The sequence below is a fragment of the Bombina bombina genome, chromosome 3 (genome assembly GCF_027579735.1).
Source record: "Bombina bombina isolate aBomBom1 chromosome 3, aBomBom1.pri, whole genome shotgun sequence".
Lineage (NCBI taxonomy): Eukaryota > Metazoa > Chordata > Amphibia > Anura > Bombinatoridae > Bombina > Bombina bombina.
In genome coordinates this window covers 1,248,105,310-1,248,123,363 of record NC_069501.1, presented here as the reverse complement: position 1 = coordinate 1,248,123,363, position 18,054 = coordinate 1,248,105,310, and the positions used below count along the sequence as shown (strand labels likewise).

At 37.1% G+C, this 18,054-nt stretch overlaps 1 protein-coding gene across 2 annotated transcripts in view; it reads left to right on the top strand.

The window, feature by feature from the left end:
* ARRB1 (arrestin beta 1) overlaps window positions 1-18,054 on the top strand; it is a 621,679-nt gene that overhangs the window by 405,111 nt on the left and 198,514 nt on the right. For both annotated transcript variants that reach the window (XM_053708767.1, XM_053708768.1), the window contains exon 3: window positions 4,515-4,575. In XM_053708767.1, coding sequence (XP_053564742.1) covers window positions 4,515-4,575 — 61 coding nt within the window. The remainder of the gene's footprint in view (window positions 1-4,514; window positions 4,576-18,054) is intronic.

Sequence of the window (18,054 nt, the reverse complement as noted above, 5' to 3'; positions counted from 1 at the left end):
GTCTTTCAAAATTAGTTGTAATGTCTTGTTTAGAGACTAGGCCTTTCAGGTCTGCTTTTGTGACTGGAGTTAAGTCCCCATCTGTGTCTGTGTGCGCCATGTCTGGTGTCTCTCCTTCTCCCTCCTCTGCTTCTCCCGTGATGTTCAAACCAGGATTCGATACCGCTTTAAAAAATGTGTTGACAGAAGCCGTTTTGGGCAATTTATCTCCTTTAATTAATCTTCTGGTGGACATTGCTAGAGCTGCTCTGGCAATGATTCGATGCAGTCACTATATTGTACCACTGAGTCTACTGAGCTGCAGTGTGAGTGGCCCTGTTTATACAGCGTGTCTTTGGGCTTTGTTGAAAAAAAACGGGAGTATGGTATAATTTGTTCTGTTGCTGTGGAGCTGCTCACGAACTTCCCCTATTATCTGTGTTAATATCGGTAACAAGTTTGGGGCTTAAGTTTCTGTATGAGCCTTTATATTTTTTAACTGGTATATGCGGCCCTCTCTCATCTGGCAGTCACGTGGCTCGGTAACTTTCTTGTTGCCTCCCTCTCTCTCTCCCCCGCTCCTATTTATAAGCCGTGTCTAACTGTATTATGTCCACCTTGGTTATGTTTATTAGTGCCTCTGCCGTTTGCTGTTGTGAAATAAATGAATGTCCCTCACCTCTGGCTGGCTCTCTTGTCTCCTTGTCCCTCCGTTGTTAATTTCTGCGTGTGCATCTCTCAGGCGTTACATGTTGTTGGCGCCATCTTGGGTCCATTCCCAGTTCTGAGCGGATGCAGCGTAGCGGTAATCTGTGTTTTTAACAGTCGCTGCCATTCGTCCGTAGCACTTTTCTTGTTGGGACCTTCTGCTTCTTAGTCGAAGGATTCCCTTGCAGGTAGTATGGGATGTCAGCCGATCAAGCTATTGAAGTATTGCGGTAGCTCTGTTCGGTCGCGCTGCTCCCTGCTTATCTTCCGATTTTACCGCTGTCTCCTTCATTCAAAGTACACATCAGTGATTGTACTGGTGTTATCAAAGGATCCCCTTGGGTTATGTTTAGTTTTTGCCCCAAATTAGGACCATCTAAGATATCTTTAATTAGTGTGCTGAGCGGAGCTATCTGCCTATGCGTCTATCTCTTAGCTCGCCAATTCATGATTATTTAAAGGGCCAGTAAAGTTAAATGTAAGCTTTCCTGATTCAGCACAACATTTTAAACAACTTTCTAATTTACTTTTGTTATCTAATTTGCTTTTTTTTCTTGGTATTCTTTGTTGAAAATCATACCTAGGTAGGCTCAGGAGAAGCACTACTTGGAGCTAGGTGGTGATTGGTGGCTATGCACATTAGCATTGTGCTACATTTCTAATCCTTCTGTTATAGTTAGAAGAGAGAGAGAGATTTTGTTATCGTCTCTTTAAGGTATATATAACTAAATCACAATAATGTAATAGTAATATCTAGAACTTTAATTCTTATTTGTTCTTTCTTCCTTCCTTCTTTCTTTCTTTCTTTCTTTCTTTCTTCCTCATTTCTTCTTCCTTTCTTCTTCATTATTATTAAATACATTTCTTTCTTCTTCGTCATCTTCTTCGTCTTCCTTATTTCTTCTTCTTCCTTTTCTTTCTTCTTCCTTTTCTTTTTTCTTCCTTCCTTCTTACTTCTTTCTTCTTCTTCTTCTTCTTCTTCTTCCTTCCTTCCTTCCTTCTTTCTTCTTCTTCCTTCCTTCTTTCTTCTTCTTCCTTCCTTCCTTCTTTCTTCTTACTTCTTCCTTCCTTCCTTCCTTCCTTCCTTCTTTCTTCTTCTTTCTTCTTACTTCTTTCTTCTTCTTCCTTCCTTCCTTCCTTCCTTCATTCTTTCTTCTTCTTCTTCCTTCTTCTTCTTCTTCTTCTTCTTCTTCTTCTTCTTCTTCTTCTTCCTTCTTCTTCTTTCTTCAACTTTTTTATTTCTTCTTCTTCCTTCTTCTTCCATAAACGAGCAATGGACATATAAAAATAGTGTTGCTATCAAGCTTTTTGGGTTTTTTTTAAGAAAAATCCCTATCTTACTGCACTAATCAATGCAGAAGCACAATTAGTCAATTTTATCCAATCATTTTCTTTTATATGGTTAGGAAATTCTAAAATAGGTCAAATGGGTGGCCAATAGTTGGATACAGTATCTCAGTATCCACTTCTATTGTAATAGTGTTTTTTGTTTTCTTTCATTTTCTTTGGTGCGTTCATTCAAGTATTCGTTTAGTTAAAACAAAAATGAATATCCGATTGTATGAAAATGAATGCACATCTCTACTCAGTGTCTCTAGTAATGCCTTAGTAAAACAATTCTTATTATGAGGGCATCTGTGATTAGTGAGTCCTGCAGATTACATGCAATAATCAATGTTGCAGCAAATACTGTTATTCGGTTAATATGTATCACAAAAGTTATCAACAGCCTCACATGGTATGAACTCAATCTCACACTAACAATTCATTGTGCCTCAGTTAATAATAAATACAAGTTTCCTTTGGTGTAAGTATATCATTGTTATAAAGAACTGATTTTGTAATACAAATGTTACTCCTCAGTTAAACACACAGTTGCCAAATACAGTGAACTGAAACGAAAGCCCAGTTCAAGGATTACCTTGTACTAGATAAGACAGCATAATGGTAGCTAAGTATCATGTCTAATATAACTTCAGAGATTGCCAAGCTTTACTGACACAGATTGTGCTCTGCACCAAGCATTACCCTCAGCGTTCCGGTGCATTAGTGCTACTCGCTGCATGTTTACGTGGGATGAAGACCGATACTGGCTGGAGCCAAGTGAAGTGCCAATAGGATAGTGTGTCTGTACCGTGTTTGTGATTGAGCCCTGTATCATGCTTTTAATGTTTTTTGAACAGTAAGTCCCCTGTGTAAGTGGATCCTTTCTTCCATAGAACTAGGATCAATAATTTGAAATTATATGCTCTAAGAAATGCTCCTTTAAATTTCACAGCTCGAGCTCCATGTTCTAAGCAGATGCTGCTCTAGAGCACTTGCGGTGCAGGCTCGCTCATGTGAGCCTGCTTACCGCAAGTTGCGATCTCTCTGCCACCTCATTGGGTGTGATTGACAGACCAGATTCTCATGCTAGAGATTGTGGGGCAGCCCTGCACAAGCAAATGCTTGTGTGATAGATTCCCAAGTCTTGAACCTTGTTTGCCTGTTAAATAGTAGAATCTAATTTAGTTAAAATAGAAATATTTAAGATGTAGTTTAAAAGAACAGTCTAGTCAAAATTAAACTTTCATGATTCAGATAGAGCAGGCAATTTTAAGCAACTTTCTAATATATTCCTATTATCAAATTTTCTTCTTTCTCTTGGTATCTTTATTTGAAAAAGCAAGAATGTAAGCTTACAAGCCGGCCCATTTTTGGTTCAACACCTGGGTAGCGCTTTCTGATTGGTGTATAAATGTAGCCACCAAATGGCAAGCTCTACCCAGGTGCTGAACCAAAAATGGGCCTGCTCTTAAGCTTACATTCAAATAAAGATACCAAGGGAACAAAGAAAAATTGATAATAGGAGTAAATTAGAAAGTTGCTTAAAATTGCATTCTCCATCTAAATCATGAAAGTTTAATATTGACTAGACTATCACTTTAAAGGACTTCTCCAGACTGGCCCATATTTCGTGGAACGCTCTGCCTCGCTTCACAAGACTCTCACCTAGTTTTCATGGTTTAAAGTGTTCCTTAACCCTTTAACAGCCAGCGACTTAACCATATATGTCGCTGGTCTTTCAATGGGCTTGCTTTTTTTATAGTGCGGTTCTCACCATCAGCGGTGAGATCGCACTACAATAGGAGGCCTGCAGTAGGGAAGGAGATTGGTGGCAAGACCCGTGCTATTACAGGCCAAAAAACCTTTAGCGGCCAGTGACGTACGGTAGGGTTGCCACCTCGGCCATGTTTTCCTGGACACTTATAACACATGCTGCAGGGAGGAAGATGAATAGTTCTGTCCAGGGTCACTATTTTTGTGCTGTCCAGTAGCACAATGCATGTTTCCCTCTGCATGCCCTGCAGCATGTGTAACTCATAAATGTCCAGGAAAACATGGCCGAGGTGGCAACCCTTTCGTACAGGGTATGTCATGGACTTTAAGGGGTTAAAGACTACTGTTCAGGGATGCATACACAATACAATATAAACTCTCTTAACCCAGTTCCTCATCTACTTTGTCACCCCCTTGGACCCCCTTAGCATATAAGCCTAAGAGCCCAGCTGTTTAGTATATCACGTTCATGAGAGGTGCAACTCCTGGCAGGGCCCTTTGTCTCCTATACATGCTACCTTTGCTTATTATACCTTTGTTTTTAGCTCTGTAGAATCTGTGGATGATCTAAAAATAACTGATAATAATAATAATAATACAACATTAAAGTGTATAAAGTGTATTCTAGCATTAAAATGATTTTTTTACTGCATATTAGTTTTAAACAGAATTTCCTTCTCCACTTCTTGCTTTCCATTTTACTAACCAGTTTTTACGTTTATTTGCAGCTCACAGTTTACCTTGGCAAGAGAGACTTTGTTGATCACATAGATGTTGTAGAACCTGTTGGTAAGTATTTTAGCAAGACCTATTCCTATCTGATTTTGTTTGAATTGTTTGATTACTTTATTTTCAGACACTTTTTTTTTAATGACTATATATCGAAAAAATAAACTTGTTTCATTATTATTAAATCCATTTCTGCTAGTATTGATTCATATTTATTTTATCTTATGTTATCATTAAAGGGATGTTCCTGTTAAAATTGAAATCCACATGGACGCATTTCACTTTTTAATAGAAGTATTTTTTTAGTATACTTGTATTAGAAAAAATGCTTCTAATAAAATCTATAGAACATTTTAAACACAGCACTTGCTCAGAAAGCCTTAGGTGCTTATACCATCTGGTAGTCACTCAATTTGTTAAATGCTGCTATGATACAAGCCCCACTGGCACTCTGAGCAGCTGCAGTATTTAAAATGCTGGTGCACTTAGAATATCCAACTATGCTTCACATGCACGTGCAGAGAACATTTTTAACACTAAAACAGTGATACTAGCATTTTTTATATATATATTGCAAATATGTTTCTATTCAAAGATGTAATTAATCTATGAGGAGTTACATTTTGAACTAAATGTCCTTTTATTTAAAGGGTTTTTGCTTGCAAACATTTGGAATAGTAATACAGCTTAATCATATAATTACTCTTAATTATTGTATTAGTAATATCTAGGCATCTGCAACATTTTGGGACTCGGCATTCGCTTGCAAAACAAATACCAAATATGGCTGCAGGCATCAACATTCGTTTCATTTTTGGTGCTGGATATATCATTGTGAAAGAGTAACATACAGAGATGTTTTATTCAAATGCTGCAGAGATCAAGGCCGGATTGGCCTACCTGAATACCAGGAGATTTCCTGGTGGGCTGCAGCAGCTGGGGCTGGAAATCTACACATTCATGCAGTGATTAAATGATGCAATTGGGTTGTAGGGTGCCTATATAACATCAATCTAGCATTTTTTTAATACAAAGTAATATAATTTAATTCTGAAAAAAATATTGGGGAAAGGGTATCCCATTATTCCCCTTTGAGAAAAATAGGGCATGTGCATTCTACTAACTCAACAGTAAATAGGGCTGGTCTTCATATTTTTCCAGGGCTGCTTTTAATACCCGGGCCGGCTCTGGCAGAGATACCGAGACTGCCAGCTTGAACACACATTGGTTAAGAATAGTTCAGGCGATTTTGCTTTGTCCAGCCTTTACCCAATGAAAATTGAATTGCTGGACATTAGACGTGAATGCATTTTGTTGATATTTATGTTTGTCTTTTCATTCATTTGACTTAATCTTTTCATAAATTAATTTTGTATTACTTTGCTGTAAATTGAGATGACAATTGTGCTACAGTAAGAAAATTTAATAAGTAAGTTTGCGTTTGCAAGAGAACGAAGAAAATTTGATAATAGGAGTAAATTAGAAAGTTGCTTAAAATTGCATGCTCTATCTGAATCACAAAAGAAAAAAATTGGGTTCAGTGTCCCTTTAATACTGAATTAATCCGTTTTCATGTTTTACTGTTACTTTGCTCCTAAATCTTTTGTTTCAATAAATGTCTGTGAAAATCCTTGTGAAAAAGCTTATGAAAAAACTGTTATATGCTTATTTTTTACAGCACATGCATTTATTGTGTGGTTAATTAAAGTTTCCTATTATGTCATTTTCAAATTCAAAATGTTTTCTAACGCAATCAGTTGCCATCTGATGGATTAAAATAGCTTTAAAATCTATAATTAACCCCTTAATAACAGAAACGTACCCTGTCTGAGGTGTGCAGAAATAGAATGGTCTTGCAAAACTCATGCTATTAGTCTTCTAGAAGTGCAACATTATGTTATCTGTTAAAGGGACATTAGGCACTAAATAAATGCTAGATAGAATGATGAATTAAAATAAAAAAATAGTCTGAGAATAACAAATAGATTCATTTTTTAAAGTTTCAATAGCTGTTTAAATACAGTATTGACAAAATAAGTGTAAAGTTTTAGTGTCTATAAAACAATGGTAGCTGCCATGTTGTAACTTAGGTTACCTTCTCTGCTGCAGTCAATTAGGGACAGTTATAAATAGGTCACTAGAGTGTGCAGCCAATGGCTGTGTTGAATATATTAGTGTTCTGCATTTCCATTTCTAACAGGAACTGAAAAGCTCATAATTTCAAAATAAAATTACAGGAAAAGGGGACAAAATAAATATTAAAATAATATTGCAGGTTTATATATATATATATTTGTGAAGAGGAATCAATGAAATCAGCGCTAAGTATAGACCCTGAGGAGATGTAATATTATATGTAACTAAGAGATGCTGCCTAATACCTGAACACAGGAAATCTGGAGTCCCCACTCCAGAAAATATATTTTCACTAGTAAAATGCACAATTAAATAATATGACAGATATATTGTAAGTGTCAATAATAATCAAACGGCTAGATTTGGAGTTTTGTCGGTAACGACCCGAAAAACTAACGCCGGCTTTTTTCTGGCCGCACCATAAAAATAACTCTGGTATTGAGAGTCCACATAAAGGCTGCGTTAGGCTCCAAAAAAGGAGCGTAGAGCATTTTTAACGCAGCTTCAACTCTCAATACCAGAGTTGCTTACGCAAGCGGCCAGCCTCAAAAACGTGCTCGTGCACGATTCTCCCATAGGAAACTATGGGGCTGTTTGAGCTGAAAAAAAACCTAACACCTGCAAAAAAGCCGCGTTCAGCTCCTAACGCAGCCCCATTGTTTGCTATGCGGAAACACTTCCTACGTCTGCACCTAACACTCTAACATGTACCACGAGTCTAAACACCCCTAACCTTACACTTATTAACCCCTAATCTGCCGCCCCCGCTATCGCTGCCCCCTGCATATTATTATTAACCCCTAATCTGCCGCTCCGTAAACGGCCGCTACTTACATTATCCCTATGTACCCCTAATCTGCTGCCCTAACATCGCCGACCCCTATATTATATTTATTAACCCCTAATCTGCCCCCCACAACGTCGCCTCCACCTGCCTACACTTATTAACCCCTAATCTGCCGACCGGACCTGAGCGCTACTATAATAAAGTTATTAACCCCTAATCCGCCTCACTAACCCTATAATAAATAGTATTAACCCCTAATCTGCCCTCCCTAACATCGCTAACACCTAACTTCAATTATTAACCCCTAATCTGCCGACTGGAGCTCACCGCTATTCTAATAAATGTATTAACCCCTAAAGCTAAGTCTAACCCTAACACTAACACCCCCCTAAGTTAAATATAATTTACATCTAACGAAATTAATTAACTCTTATTAAATAAATTATTCCTATTTAAAGATAAATACTTACCTGTAAAATAAATCCTAATATAGCTACAATATAAATTATAATTATATTATAGCTATTTTAGGATTTATATTTATTTTACAGGTAACTTTGTATTTATTTAACCAGGTACAATAGCTATTAAATAGTTAAGAACTATTTAATAGCTAAAATAGTTAAAATAATTACAAAATTACCTGTAAAATAAATCCTAACCTAAGTTACAATTAAACCTAACACTACACTATCAATAAATTAATTAAATAAACTACCTACAATTACCTACAATTAACCTAACACTACACTATCAATAAATTAATTAAATACAATTCCTACAAATAAATACAATTAAATAAACTAGCTAAAGTACAAAAAATAAAAAAGAACTAAGTTACAAAAAATAAAAAAATATTTACAAACATAATAAAAATATTACAACAATTTTAAACTAATTACACCTACTCTAAGCCCCCTAATAAAATAACAAAGACCCCCAAAATAAAAAAAATGCCCTACCCTATTCTATATTACTAAAGTTCAAAGCTCTTTTACCTTACCAGCCCTGAACAGGGCCCTTTGCGGGGCATGCCCCAAAGAATTCAGCTCTTTTGCCTGTAAAAAAAACCATACAATACCCCCCCAACATTACAACCCACCACCCACATACCCCTAATCTAACCCAAACCCCCCTTAAATAAACCTAACACTAAGCCCCTGAAGATCTTCCTACCTTATCTTCACCATACCAGGTTCACCGATCCGTCCTGAAGAGCTCCTCCGATGTCCTGATCCAAGCCCAAGCGGGGGGCTGAAGAGGTCTATGATCCGGCTGAAGTCTTCATCCAAGCGGGAGCTGAAGAGGTCCATGATCCGGATGAAGTCTTCATCCAAGCGGGAGCTGAAGAGGTCCATGATCCGGATGAAGTCTTCTATCAACGGCATCTTCAATCTTCTTTCTTCCGGATCCATCTTGCAGACCTCCGACGCGGAACATCCTCTTCTCCCGGCGCCTACTAGCCGAATGACGGTTCCTTTAAGGGACGTCATCCAAGATGGCGTCCCTCGAATTCCGATTGGCTGGTAGGATTCTATCAGCCAATCGGAATTAAGGTAGGAATATTCTGATTCTATTGGCTGTTCCGATCAGCCAATAGAATGCAAGCTCAATCTGATTGGCTGATTGGATCAGCCAATCGGATTGAACTTGATTCTGATTGGCTGATTCCACCAGCCAATCAGAATATTCCTACATTAATTCCGATTGGCTGATAGAATCCTATCAGCCAATCGGAATTCGAGGGACGCCATCTTGGATGACGTCCCTTAAAGGAACCGTCATTCGGCTAGTAGGCGTCGGGAGAAGAGGATGTTCCGCGTTGGAGGTCTGCAAGATGGATCCGGAAGAAAGAAGATTGAAGATGCCATTGATAGAAGACTTCATCCGGATCATGGACCTCTTCAGCTCCCGCTTGGATGAAGACTTCAGCCGGATCATGGACCTCTTCAGCCCCCCGCTTGGGCTTGGATCAGGACATCGGAGGAGCTCTTCAGGACGGATCGGTGAACCTGGCAGGGTGAAGATCTTCAGGGGCTTAGTGTTAGGTTTATTTAAGGGGGGTTTGGGTTAGATTAGGGGTATGTGGGTGGTGGGTTGTAATGTTGGGGGGGGTATTGTATGGGTTTTTTTACAGGCAAAAGAGCTGAATTCTTTGGGGCATGCCCCGCAAAGGGCCCTGTTCAGGGCTGGTAAGGTAAAAGAGCTTTGAACTTTAGTAATTTAGAATAGGGTAGGGCATTTTTTTTATTTTGGGGGGCATTGTTATTTTATTAGGGGGCTTAGAGTAGGTGTAATTAGTTTAAAATTGTTGTAAGATTTTTCTTATGTTTGTAAATATTTTTTTATTTTTTGTAACTTAGTTCTTTTTTATTTTTTGCACTTTAGTTAGTTTATTTAATTGTATTTATTTGTAGGAATTGTATTTAATTAATTTATTGATAGTGTAGTGTTAGGTTAATTGTAGGTAATTGTAGGTAGTTTATTTAATTAATTTATTGATAGTGTAGTGTTAGGTTTAATTGTAACTTAGGTTAGGATTTATTTTACAGGTAATTTTGTAATTATTTTAACTAGGTATCTATTAAATAGTTATTAACTATTTAATAGCTATTGTACCTGGTTAAAATAAATACAAAGTTACCTGTAAAATAAATATTAATCCTAAAATAGCTATAATATAATTATAATTTATATTGTAGCTATATTAGGATTTATTTTACAGGTAAGTATTTATCTTTAAATAGGAATAATTTATTTAATAAGAGTTAATTAATTTCGTTCTATGTAAATTATATTTAACTTAGGGGGGTGTTAGTGTTAGGGTTAGACTTAGCTTTAGGGGTTAATACATTTATTAGAATAGCGGTGAGCTCCGGTCGGCAGATTAGGGGTTAATAAGTGTAGGCAGGTGGAGGCGACGTTGTGGGGGGCAGATTAGGGGTTAATAAATATAATATAGGGGTTGGCGGTGTTAGGGGCAGCAGATTAGGGGTTCATAAGGATAACGTAGGTGGCAGCGCTTTGCGGTCGGCAGATTAGGGGTTAATAAGTGTAGGTAGGTGGAGGCGACGTTGTGGGGGGCAGGTTAGGGGTTAATAAATATAATACAGGGGTCGGCGGTGTTAGGGGCAGCAGATTAGGGGTACATAAGTATAACATAGGTGGCGGTCGGCAGATTAGGGGTTAAAAAATTTTAATCGAGTTGCGGCGATGTGGGGGGACCTCGGTTTAGGGGTACATAGGTAGTTTATGGGTGTTAGTGTACTTTAGAGCACAGTAGTTAAGAGCTTTATAAACCGGCGTTAGCCCAGAAAGCTCTTAACTACTGACTTTTTTCCTGCGGCTGGAGTTTTGTCGTTAGATGTCTAACGCTCACTTCAGACACGACTCTAAATACCGGAGTTAGAAAGATCCCATTGAAAAGATAGGATACGCAATTTACGTAAGGGGATCTGCGGTATGGAAAAGTCGCGGCTGAAAAGTGCAGGCATCAATACCATTTTTATGTGGAATATTGCTGTACAGGGATTCCACATCCATTGTCACAAGTATAGTATCCTCTGGCAATTTTGTTATCTGGCTGATTTTGTTAAGAAAATCAGTGGTGTCTTTTATAAAGCTAGTGGTGTTAATAACTAAAGGCTTAAGAATATTCTCCACTAGGCCCGATATTTGCTCAGTCAGAGTGTCCATGCTTGTTAGTATTGGTCTTCCTGGGTTCACTGGTTTGTGGATTTTTTGGGAGCATGTAGAATGCCCCTATGCTAGGGTTAGAGGGCACCAGTTTGCCCAGTTTATGTTGTGCGTGTTTAGGGAATGTTTTAATTAGTTTTCTAAGTTGCAAAGTGTATTCCTGGGTGGGGTCTTTTTCCAGTTTTTTGTAATAAGTTTGATCTGATAATTTCCCTCTGTGATTGTAGTCCTGTGTATTCATGATCACCACTGCTCCTCCCTTGTCCGCAGGCTTAATGGTAATATTTTTTCATTATTTCTTAAGTTTTTTATAGCGTTTTTTTCTAAGTGTGAGAGGTTATACATTATTTTTTTTCTGCTGTGTGTTGAGCAGAGATGCAGTTCTCAACCGGAAGCTTTCAATATAGCTGTCCAATTTTGTGTTGCGTCCTGGTGCAGGTGTGAAGATTGTGTTCTTTTTCCTTCCATTGTAGTCCTCCATAGTACTGGTATTTTCTTTGTCATAGAAGAATTATTTTAGCCGCAATCTTCTAAGTCTGAGTACAGTTGGATTTTGTCTAGATTTGTACTTGGACAGAATGGTAATCCTTTACACAGTACTGATATCTCTGGCCCTGACAGGTGGTAGTTTGAAAGGTTCACAATCCCTGAGTTTTCTGTGTGGTTTTCTTGGTTGGTGACAGTTTGTGTTTTGAATGAGATGCTGTTATTGTCTGTGGACGTTTGGTCATTTGTTGTTGAAGTTGTAGTTGATCTGTCACCTGGAGCTCTGTTTTCTTGCATTTGGTGTTTTATTCTGTTTTGTGACAGGCATGCAAGTTTCTTCTTTTTCTTATTGATAACATTTTGTTGTTGTACTTTGTGGAAGTGTTGCATTTCTTTTTTAATTTCTTCATTGTACCCATTATTTTCTTGTAGTTTTTGTAGTAGGAGCTGCTTTTGGTCTTTTATTTTTTGCTTTTTGCTGTATAGTTGATGAATTAGGTTATTTCTCAGTTTCTAACTGTTACGTCTGCAAGGTTTTTCAACATAAACAAGTGGTTGCAAATGGATTCTTAATTTTCAGTCCATTTGGAATGAGATTAATTTTTTTGCAGTATGATAGGAAGTATATATCACTGTTGATCTGTGTTTCTTTTGTGATCAGTTTCATGATTTGCTTCTTATTTTGGCTATATTCAGTATCTTCCATAGTCACGTTGATTGGAGTTAGTCCAGAGATTTAGATATCAAAATAACAAGAGTATTGCATTGAGCAATGATACTTTTTTTATTGGACTAACTATACATTTATAAGTTGACAAGCTTTCGGAAGAGTTCCATCCTTTTCAAGTCTGAAGCAATACTGACCAATTCAATGGAATTTACAGATTATCTTAAAACACAGAATAGCTAAGAATAGCTAAGAAGACAGAAAGTGCAGGGAGAGGAGGAGGTGTCGTAAAAATCATGAGGGGGGCTTAGGTAACAGGCAGACAGTGTCCAGTGTAGGAGAACAGACAGGGGAAATATATAGCTATACATAGAGCATATACTAACATAAAGTTATATATCAACATTTAATTAATATCTATAAAGATGTGAAATTGTATATACAGGGGGAATACAAAAGTTAAAAAAGACAAAAGTGTGGACATAGGCTTACTTGTGTACCTATGTATAAAGAATGTGGAATATACAATGTAATTGACTAAATGAAAGTAAGAATCCAGAGTCCACATTTAGTCCAGAATTAAACAAGTTGAAGTGCATTATCATTTTCATTTCAAAGGTTTTTCTTTCCATGGTGTTTTTGAACTTGCCTCGGAGAATTTTGATTTTGAGGTTTTGGATGGAGTGGTCAGGTTGGGTGAAATGGTGACAGTGGTGCAGTATTTTGTTTCTCAGTGGTTTTTGATTGAGTGTTTGTGTAAGTTCATCCGAAGGTACAGTTTTTGGCTTGTTTCTCCAATAAAGCATCCCACTTCACATGCAGTGCAATGTATCATATATACCACATTTGCATATATACATGAATATGCCCCTTTAATGTTATAGGATTTATTATTGTGATTTGCTGTGCTGCTTTCACAAACGTGTTGACACAGTTTGCAGGGAGCTTTATAGCAGCACTTGGTTTCATTCTGAGTGTTCTTTTTCTCAAGGGGTAGCTTCCTATGTACCAGTTTCTGCTTTAGGTTAGGTGGTTGTCTGTTGTCTGTTGTCTGTTGCTCAATGCAATACTCTTGTTATTTTGATATATATATACAAAAAAGAGTTAAAGTATATAAGAACTCAAAGATTTGAATTAATCAAAAATTCCAATAACGCTACATATTATCCCTAGTAAGAAAATGAATAAATAATTCTCAGTAGTATAAATGTTACTATACCTAATTGATTGGTTAAAACTTATAAAGTGGCTTTATAATGCTACAAATCATCTACCCCTAAAACAGAAAAAGATGAGATGTATAGTAGAAGAGTTGAAGCATACATATATATGTATATAAGTTAAAAGAAAATGTATATATAAATGTAGAAAAAGTGTATAAGAAATACAGGTGAGGTAGAAGGAAAAAGGATAAAATGGGATATGTGACTCCCATGCACTCAGGGAGGAAAGACTGGCCAATACCTCCTAATGCTACATTTCTATTAGAAAGGCTGCCAAATCTATGTCTTTGTTTATGCCATGGGGTATTTGTGAATGCATGGAGTGTATCCAGAAGGTCTCCCTTTTTCTTAAATGTAATTCACGTTACCTCGTCTTTCACTTACTGGAATGTATTCTAGAATAGTGGCCCTTAGACCTTTGGGGTCCATCTCATGGAAGGCTCTAAAGTGGGCAGATAGACTATGTGACTTTTCCCCAGCCTTGATATTTGTGAGATGTTCTGCCAATCTTTTACTTAAAAGGATGTGTCGTACGCCCTATATATTGAAGCCCACATAAGCACTCAATCAGATAGACTACGTAGTCTGTTTTACAATTACAGGCTGTATCTAGTTTGCAAATTCTCCCGTTACTATTTGATTTAATTTCCTTAGTAGGCTTGTTCCCATTATAATGTTATTCACAGGCTAAGCAATTGAGACAACTGCATTTGAAAAACAAACTATTGATAGTCTTCCCAACTAATTTTTATGATTCTCCTTTTTTAATTGGCTCGGTGCTAACATGTTTTTCAAATTTCTATTTTTTCTGAAAATAATCCTAGGTTCTTTATTCACAAATTTCTTTAGGAGATCATCTTTCTGTAGGAGGTGCCAATGTTTCTTGAGGATTGCTCTGATTTAATTAGACGCCTCATTGTAGGTGCTGATAAAATCTACAGTGTCCATGGTGGGTGATGTTTTTTTTCTTCCTATCTTTCCCTGTTTGTAATAAGGATCGTCTGTTCAATAATTTTGCCTTTTTATAGGCTTGTGATAAATCCCTCTCATGGTAACCCCTTTCCAAAAATCTTCTTTTAAGCAGAGTCAATTCTCATTCAAAATCCTCTTGTTTTGAGCAATTCCTCCTGAGGCACTAGAATTGCCCATAGGGTATGTTCCTAATCCATTCTGGATTATGGCTACTTGAGGCCAAAAGGTACTTGTTACAATCCGTGTCTTTCTTATGCAGATGGGGGTGGATCTCTCCGTTCTCATGGAACAAAATGATATCTAGGAAGTTTATCTCCACTTTGCTGCTCTTCTCAGTGAAAGTCAGGTTGAAATTATTTAAATTGAGGGAGGTAGTAAACTCTTTCAACCTATCCTCTGGTCCTTCCCATATCATTATGATATCATTGATGTGCCTTCCCCATTTCTTTATGTGTGGAAAGAAAAGATTGTTGTTCCAAATATATTGTTCTTCCCACAACCCCATGTTTAGATTGGCAAAACTTGGGGCAAAGCTTGTGCCCATAGCTGTACCATGGAGTTGTAGGAAGAACTACTTCTCAAAGAGGAAGTAGTTTTTCTCCAAGATGAAAGATATTGAGCTCAGAAGAAAATTGTGAGTATTAGCATCGTCGGTTGGGATTTCCAACCAAAAAGCAACCACTTCAACGCCCTTTTTGTGAGGAATGATCTCTAGAGGACACTGACATCTAAGGTGACCCTGGTGGATTCACTATTCCAACTTATTCCAGTATATTTGTCGATTGTATCTGGGGTATACCTCAGATAAGATTTTAACTTTGGTACTAGTGGTTGGAGAAAATTGTCAATGTACTCAGACAATTTTGAAGTGAGAGAGTTAATGCCAGACACTATAGGTCTGCCTGGTGGTTTGTCCCTACTCTTATGCACTTTTGGGAGGTGATAAAAGACGGCTATGGTGAGACTGTCATTTCTTAGAAAGGCTAGTTAATTATCATTTAGTATATCCCCTTCTTTAGTGTCATCCAAAAGGTGACTATATTCCTTTAGGAAAATCGGCGGTAGGGTCCCTGGACAGTTTCCTGTAATTGGATCCATCAAGCAGTAAGTTGTATGCTTCTTGTATATAGTCTGATCTGTTCTGGATGACAATACCTCCTCCCTTATCTGCTTCTCTGAGGATATTATTGGTATCCTCCTCCAAACTTTTAATGAAGGATTTCTCCTTTTTGGATAGGTTATCCTTTTTAATTTTATAGATGCTGCATAGTTGATTAAATTCTTCTTGTACTAGGTTAAAAAAAAAAAAAAAAAAAAAACGTTACAAGGCTCCCTTTGGAGTGTACCAGATAGAAGGTAGACGTGGGTTTAAGCAAAGTATGTTCATTCAATGGGAATTTTTCAGTTGCTTGACCGCTTTCCACTTCAAGGTCTTAAAGTATTTTCAGGGTGCCTTTGTAAATGTTCTGTGACCCCTCATCCGCCAAATTACCTCCTTCCGTGTTCCTAGAAATTTTCTCAAAATGCCTTTTTAAGTTCATTTAACGCGTGAATTTGTTGTGGTCTATATATAATTGAAAGGAGTTGGGGCCCTTTGTTGGTGCAAATGAAAGCCCCTTCTACAGCGTCCTAGTTTCTTTGTCAGTAAAAATCCTTGTGGAGAGGTTGAAAACCTTAGCCTTTACATCTTCATTTCCTACATCAGAGTCGACTTTTGTCTTTTTCTTTCCATGTTTTCTCCCTCTATATTTGGCCTTTTTAGGCCTCTTGATCTCCACTGAGGTTCTAGTCTTGGGGTATCTGCAAAGGATTCCCTTTCCTTCCTCGGAAACCTTGAAGGATCCTGGTGTCTCCCCTGAATATGGGTAGAGTTGTATTTATTTGCTCCCTGGCCTAAAAAAAATGGTGGTTATAGTTTGATTTATTACTATAATTATACCCAACTTGTGGATTGTAATGTTGGTTTTGATGATGAAACTTCCCGGCGTGTCTAGTATCCCACATCGTATACTCTTCTTTGTTACTAAAAAATATGTTCGTATTTCTCCGGCCATAATGTCCATTGTACCCATGTTGTTCTCTGTCATAGTTATATTCGTTCTTAATCCTATGGTCAGTGGGGAACTTGAAGCTTGTATTACCATTGTCATAATGCTTATTATTTATCTGACCCCTGCCATTCATATTGAGTTTCCTTCTATTGTTAAAATTGTTCTTATTTTTATTATAGTGGTATCCATGACTTGTTTTCTTCATTGTATTAATATGGCTATTACTAGACGGAGGTCCATATTCCTTATTCATCCTAGCCTCTCTTGTTAATTCCCTAAAGGGTTCAACGGTAGAGTATTCTGGAGAATTATTACATGTCCAGTTATTGATTTCCTTCTCAACTCTGATGCTTCAGTCCAAACCATTTCCACTACGTTTTGGTTAATTTCTTCTTTCTCCAGGCGATAATCTTTTAGGAATTTGTCTAGTTTTTTCTTTTCTACTATAGTGTCACATCTTTTCAGTTTGGTATTGTTTTCTCTATCTAATTCTTGATAATATAAATATCATTTAAATATGCTTCAGTGTGACACACACCCTCTGTTTCCTTTAAACCCTCTATCTTTTCAGTTTGGTATTGTTTTCTCTATCTAATTCTTGATATTATAAATATCCTTTAAATACGCTTCAGTGTGACACACACCCTCTGTTTCCTTTAAACCTATTGCGGAAGTTACATGATTAATTCCATCCCCCAAATCGGACTAATTCTAAACTGATTCTCGCTAAGCATGGCTGTGCACTCATGTGATGGACATGGACATATGCGCTCTAACTCATTGGTGGATTTTCACAAACCCCTCTGACATCATGGTTTGAGTAACAGAATACCACTATTGATATGTCTAGATTGGGGGCATGTTCAAGTTCGTCCCACTTGTTTAAAATCCTGCACCTAAGTCAGTTTAGTCTGAACCAATCCTCTGATAAAGAAGGTACTATACTTTTGACACCTTTGAAACGTGCTAGGAAATATTTTTAAAAAAGGAAGTTTTTGCAAAAGACATTGGTTGGCCTGTACAATTTGAAATATTGTTTTTATCTCCTCACATATATATGGGACTGTTGGAAGATATTTTAACAGTGGAATCGATGTGCATTTTGAGTGTTTGATTATACAACGCTTGTCTGATACCTCATAACGAATTGAAGTTAATGAATGTAAGCAGGTTTTAACTTAGATTTTAATAAAATGTGTTTAACCCTTTTATTATTAAAATATTGCACTATTGTTTGGTGTTTGTGTCTCCTCCTCAATATATTCTGCCTCTGGGTACGTGGATAGAATAGAACTATATATATATATATATATATATATACAGTTTATAATTTTATATTACTATCTTAAAGTGTTTAATATCCCTTTAACAAGGAATTAAACACTACAAATATGTATTCAGATGTTTTGGAGGGAGGATTGCAAATATCAATAGATAAATATAAAAATATTTCAAAGACATATTCCAGGAAAGTTAGGTGAGGGGACTTGCAGGCAGTATTTTGTGATGGAGGGGGGGGGG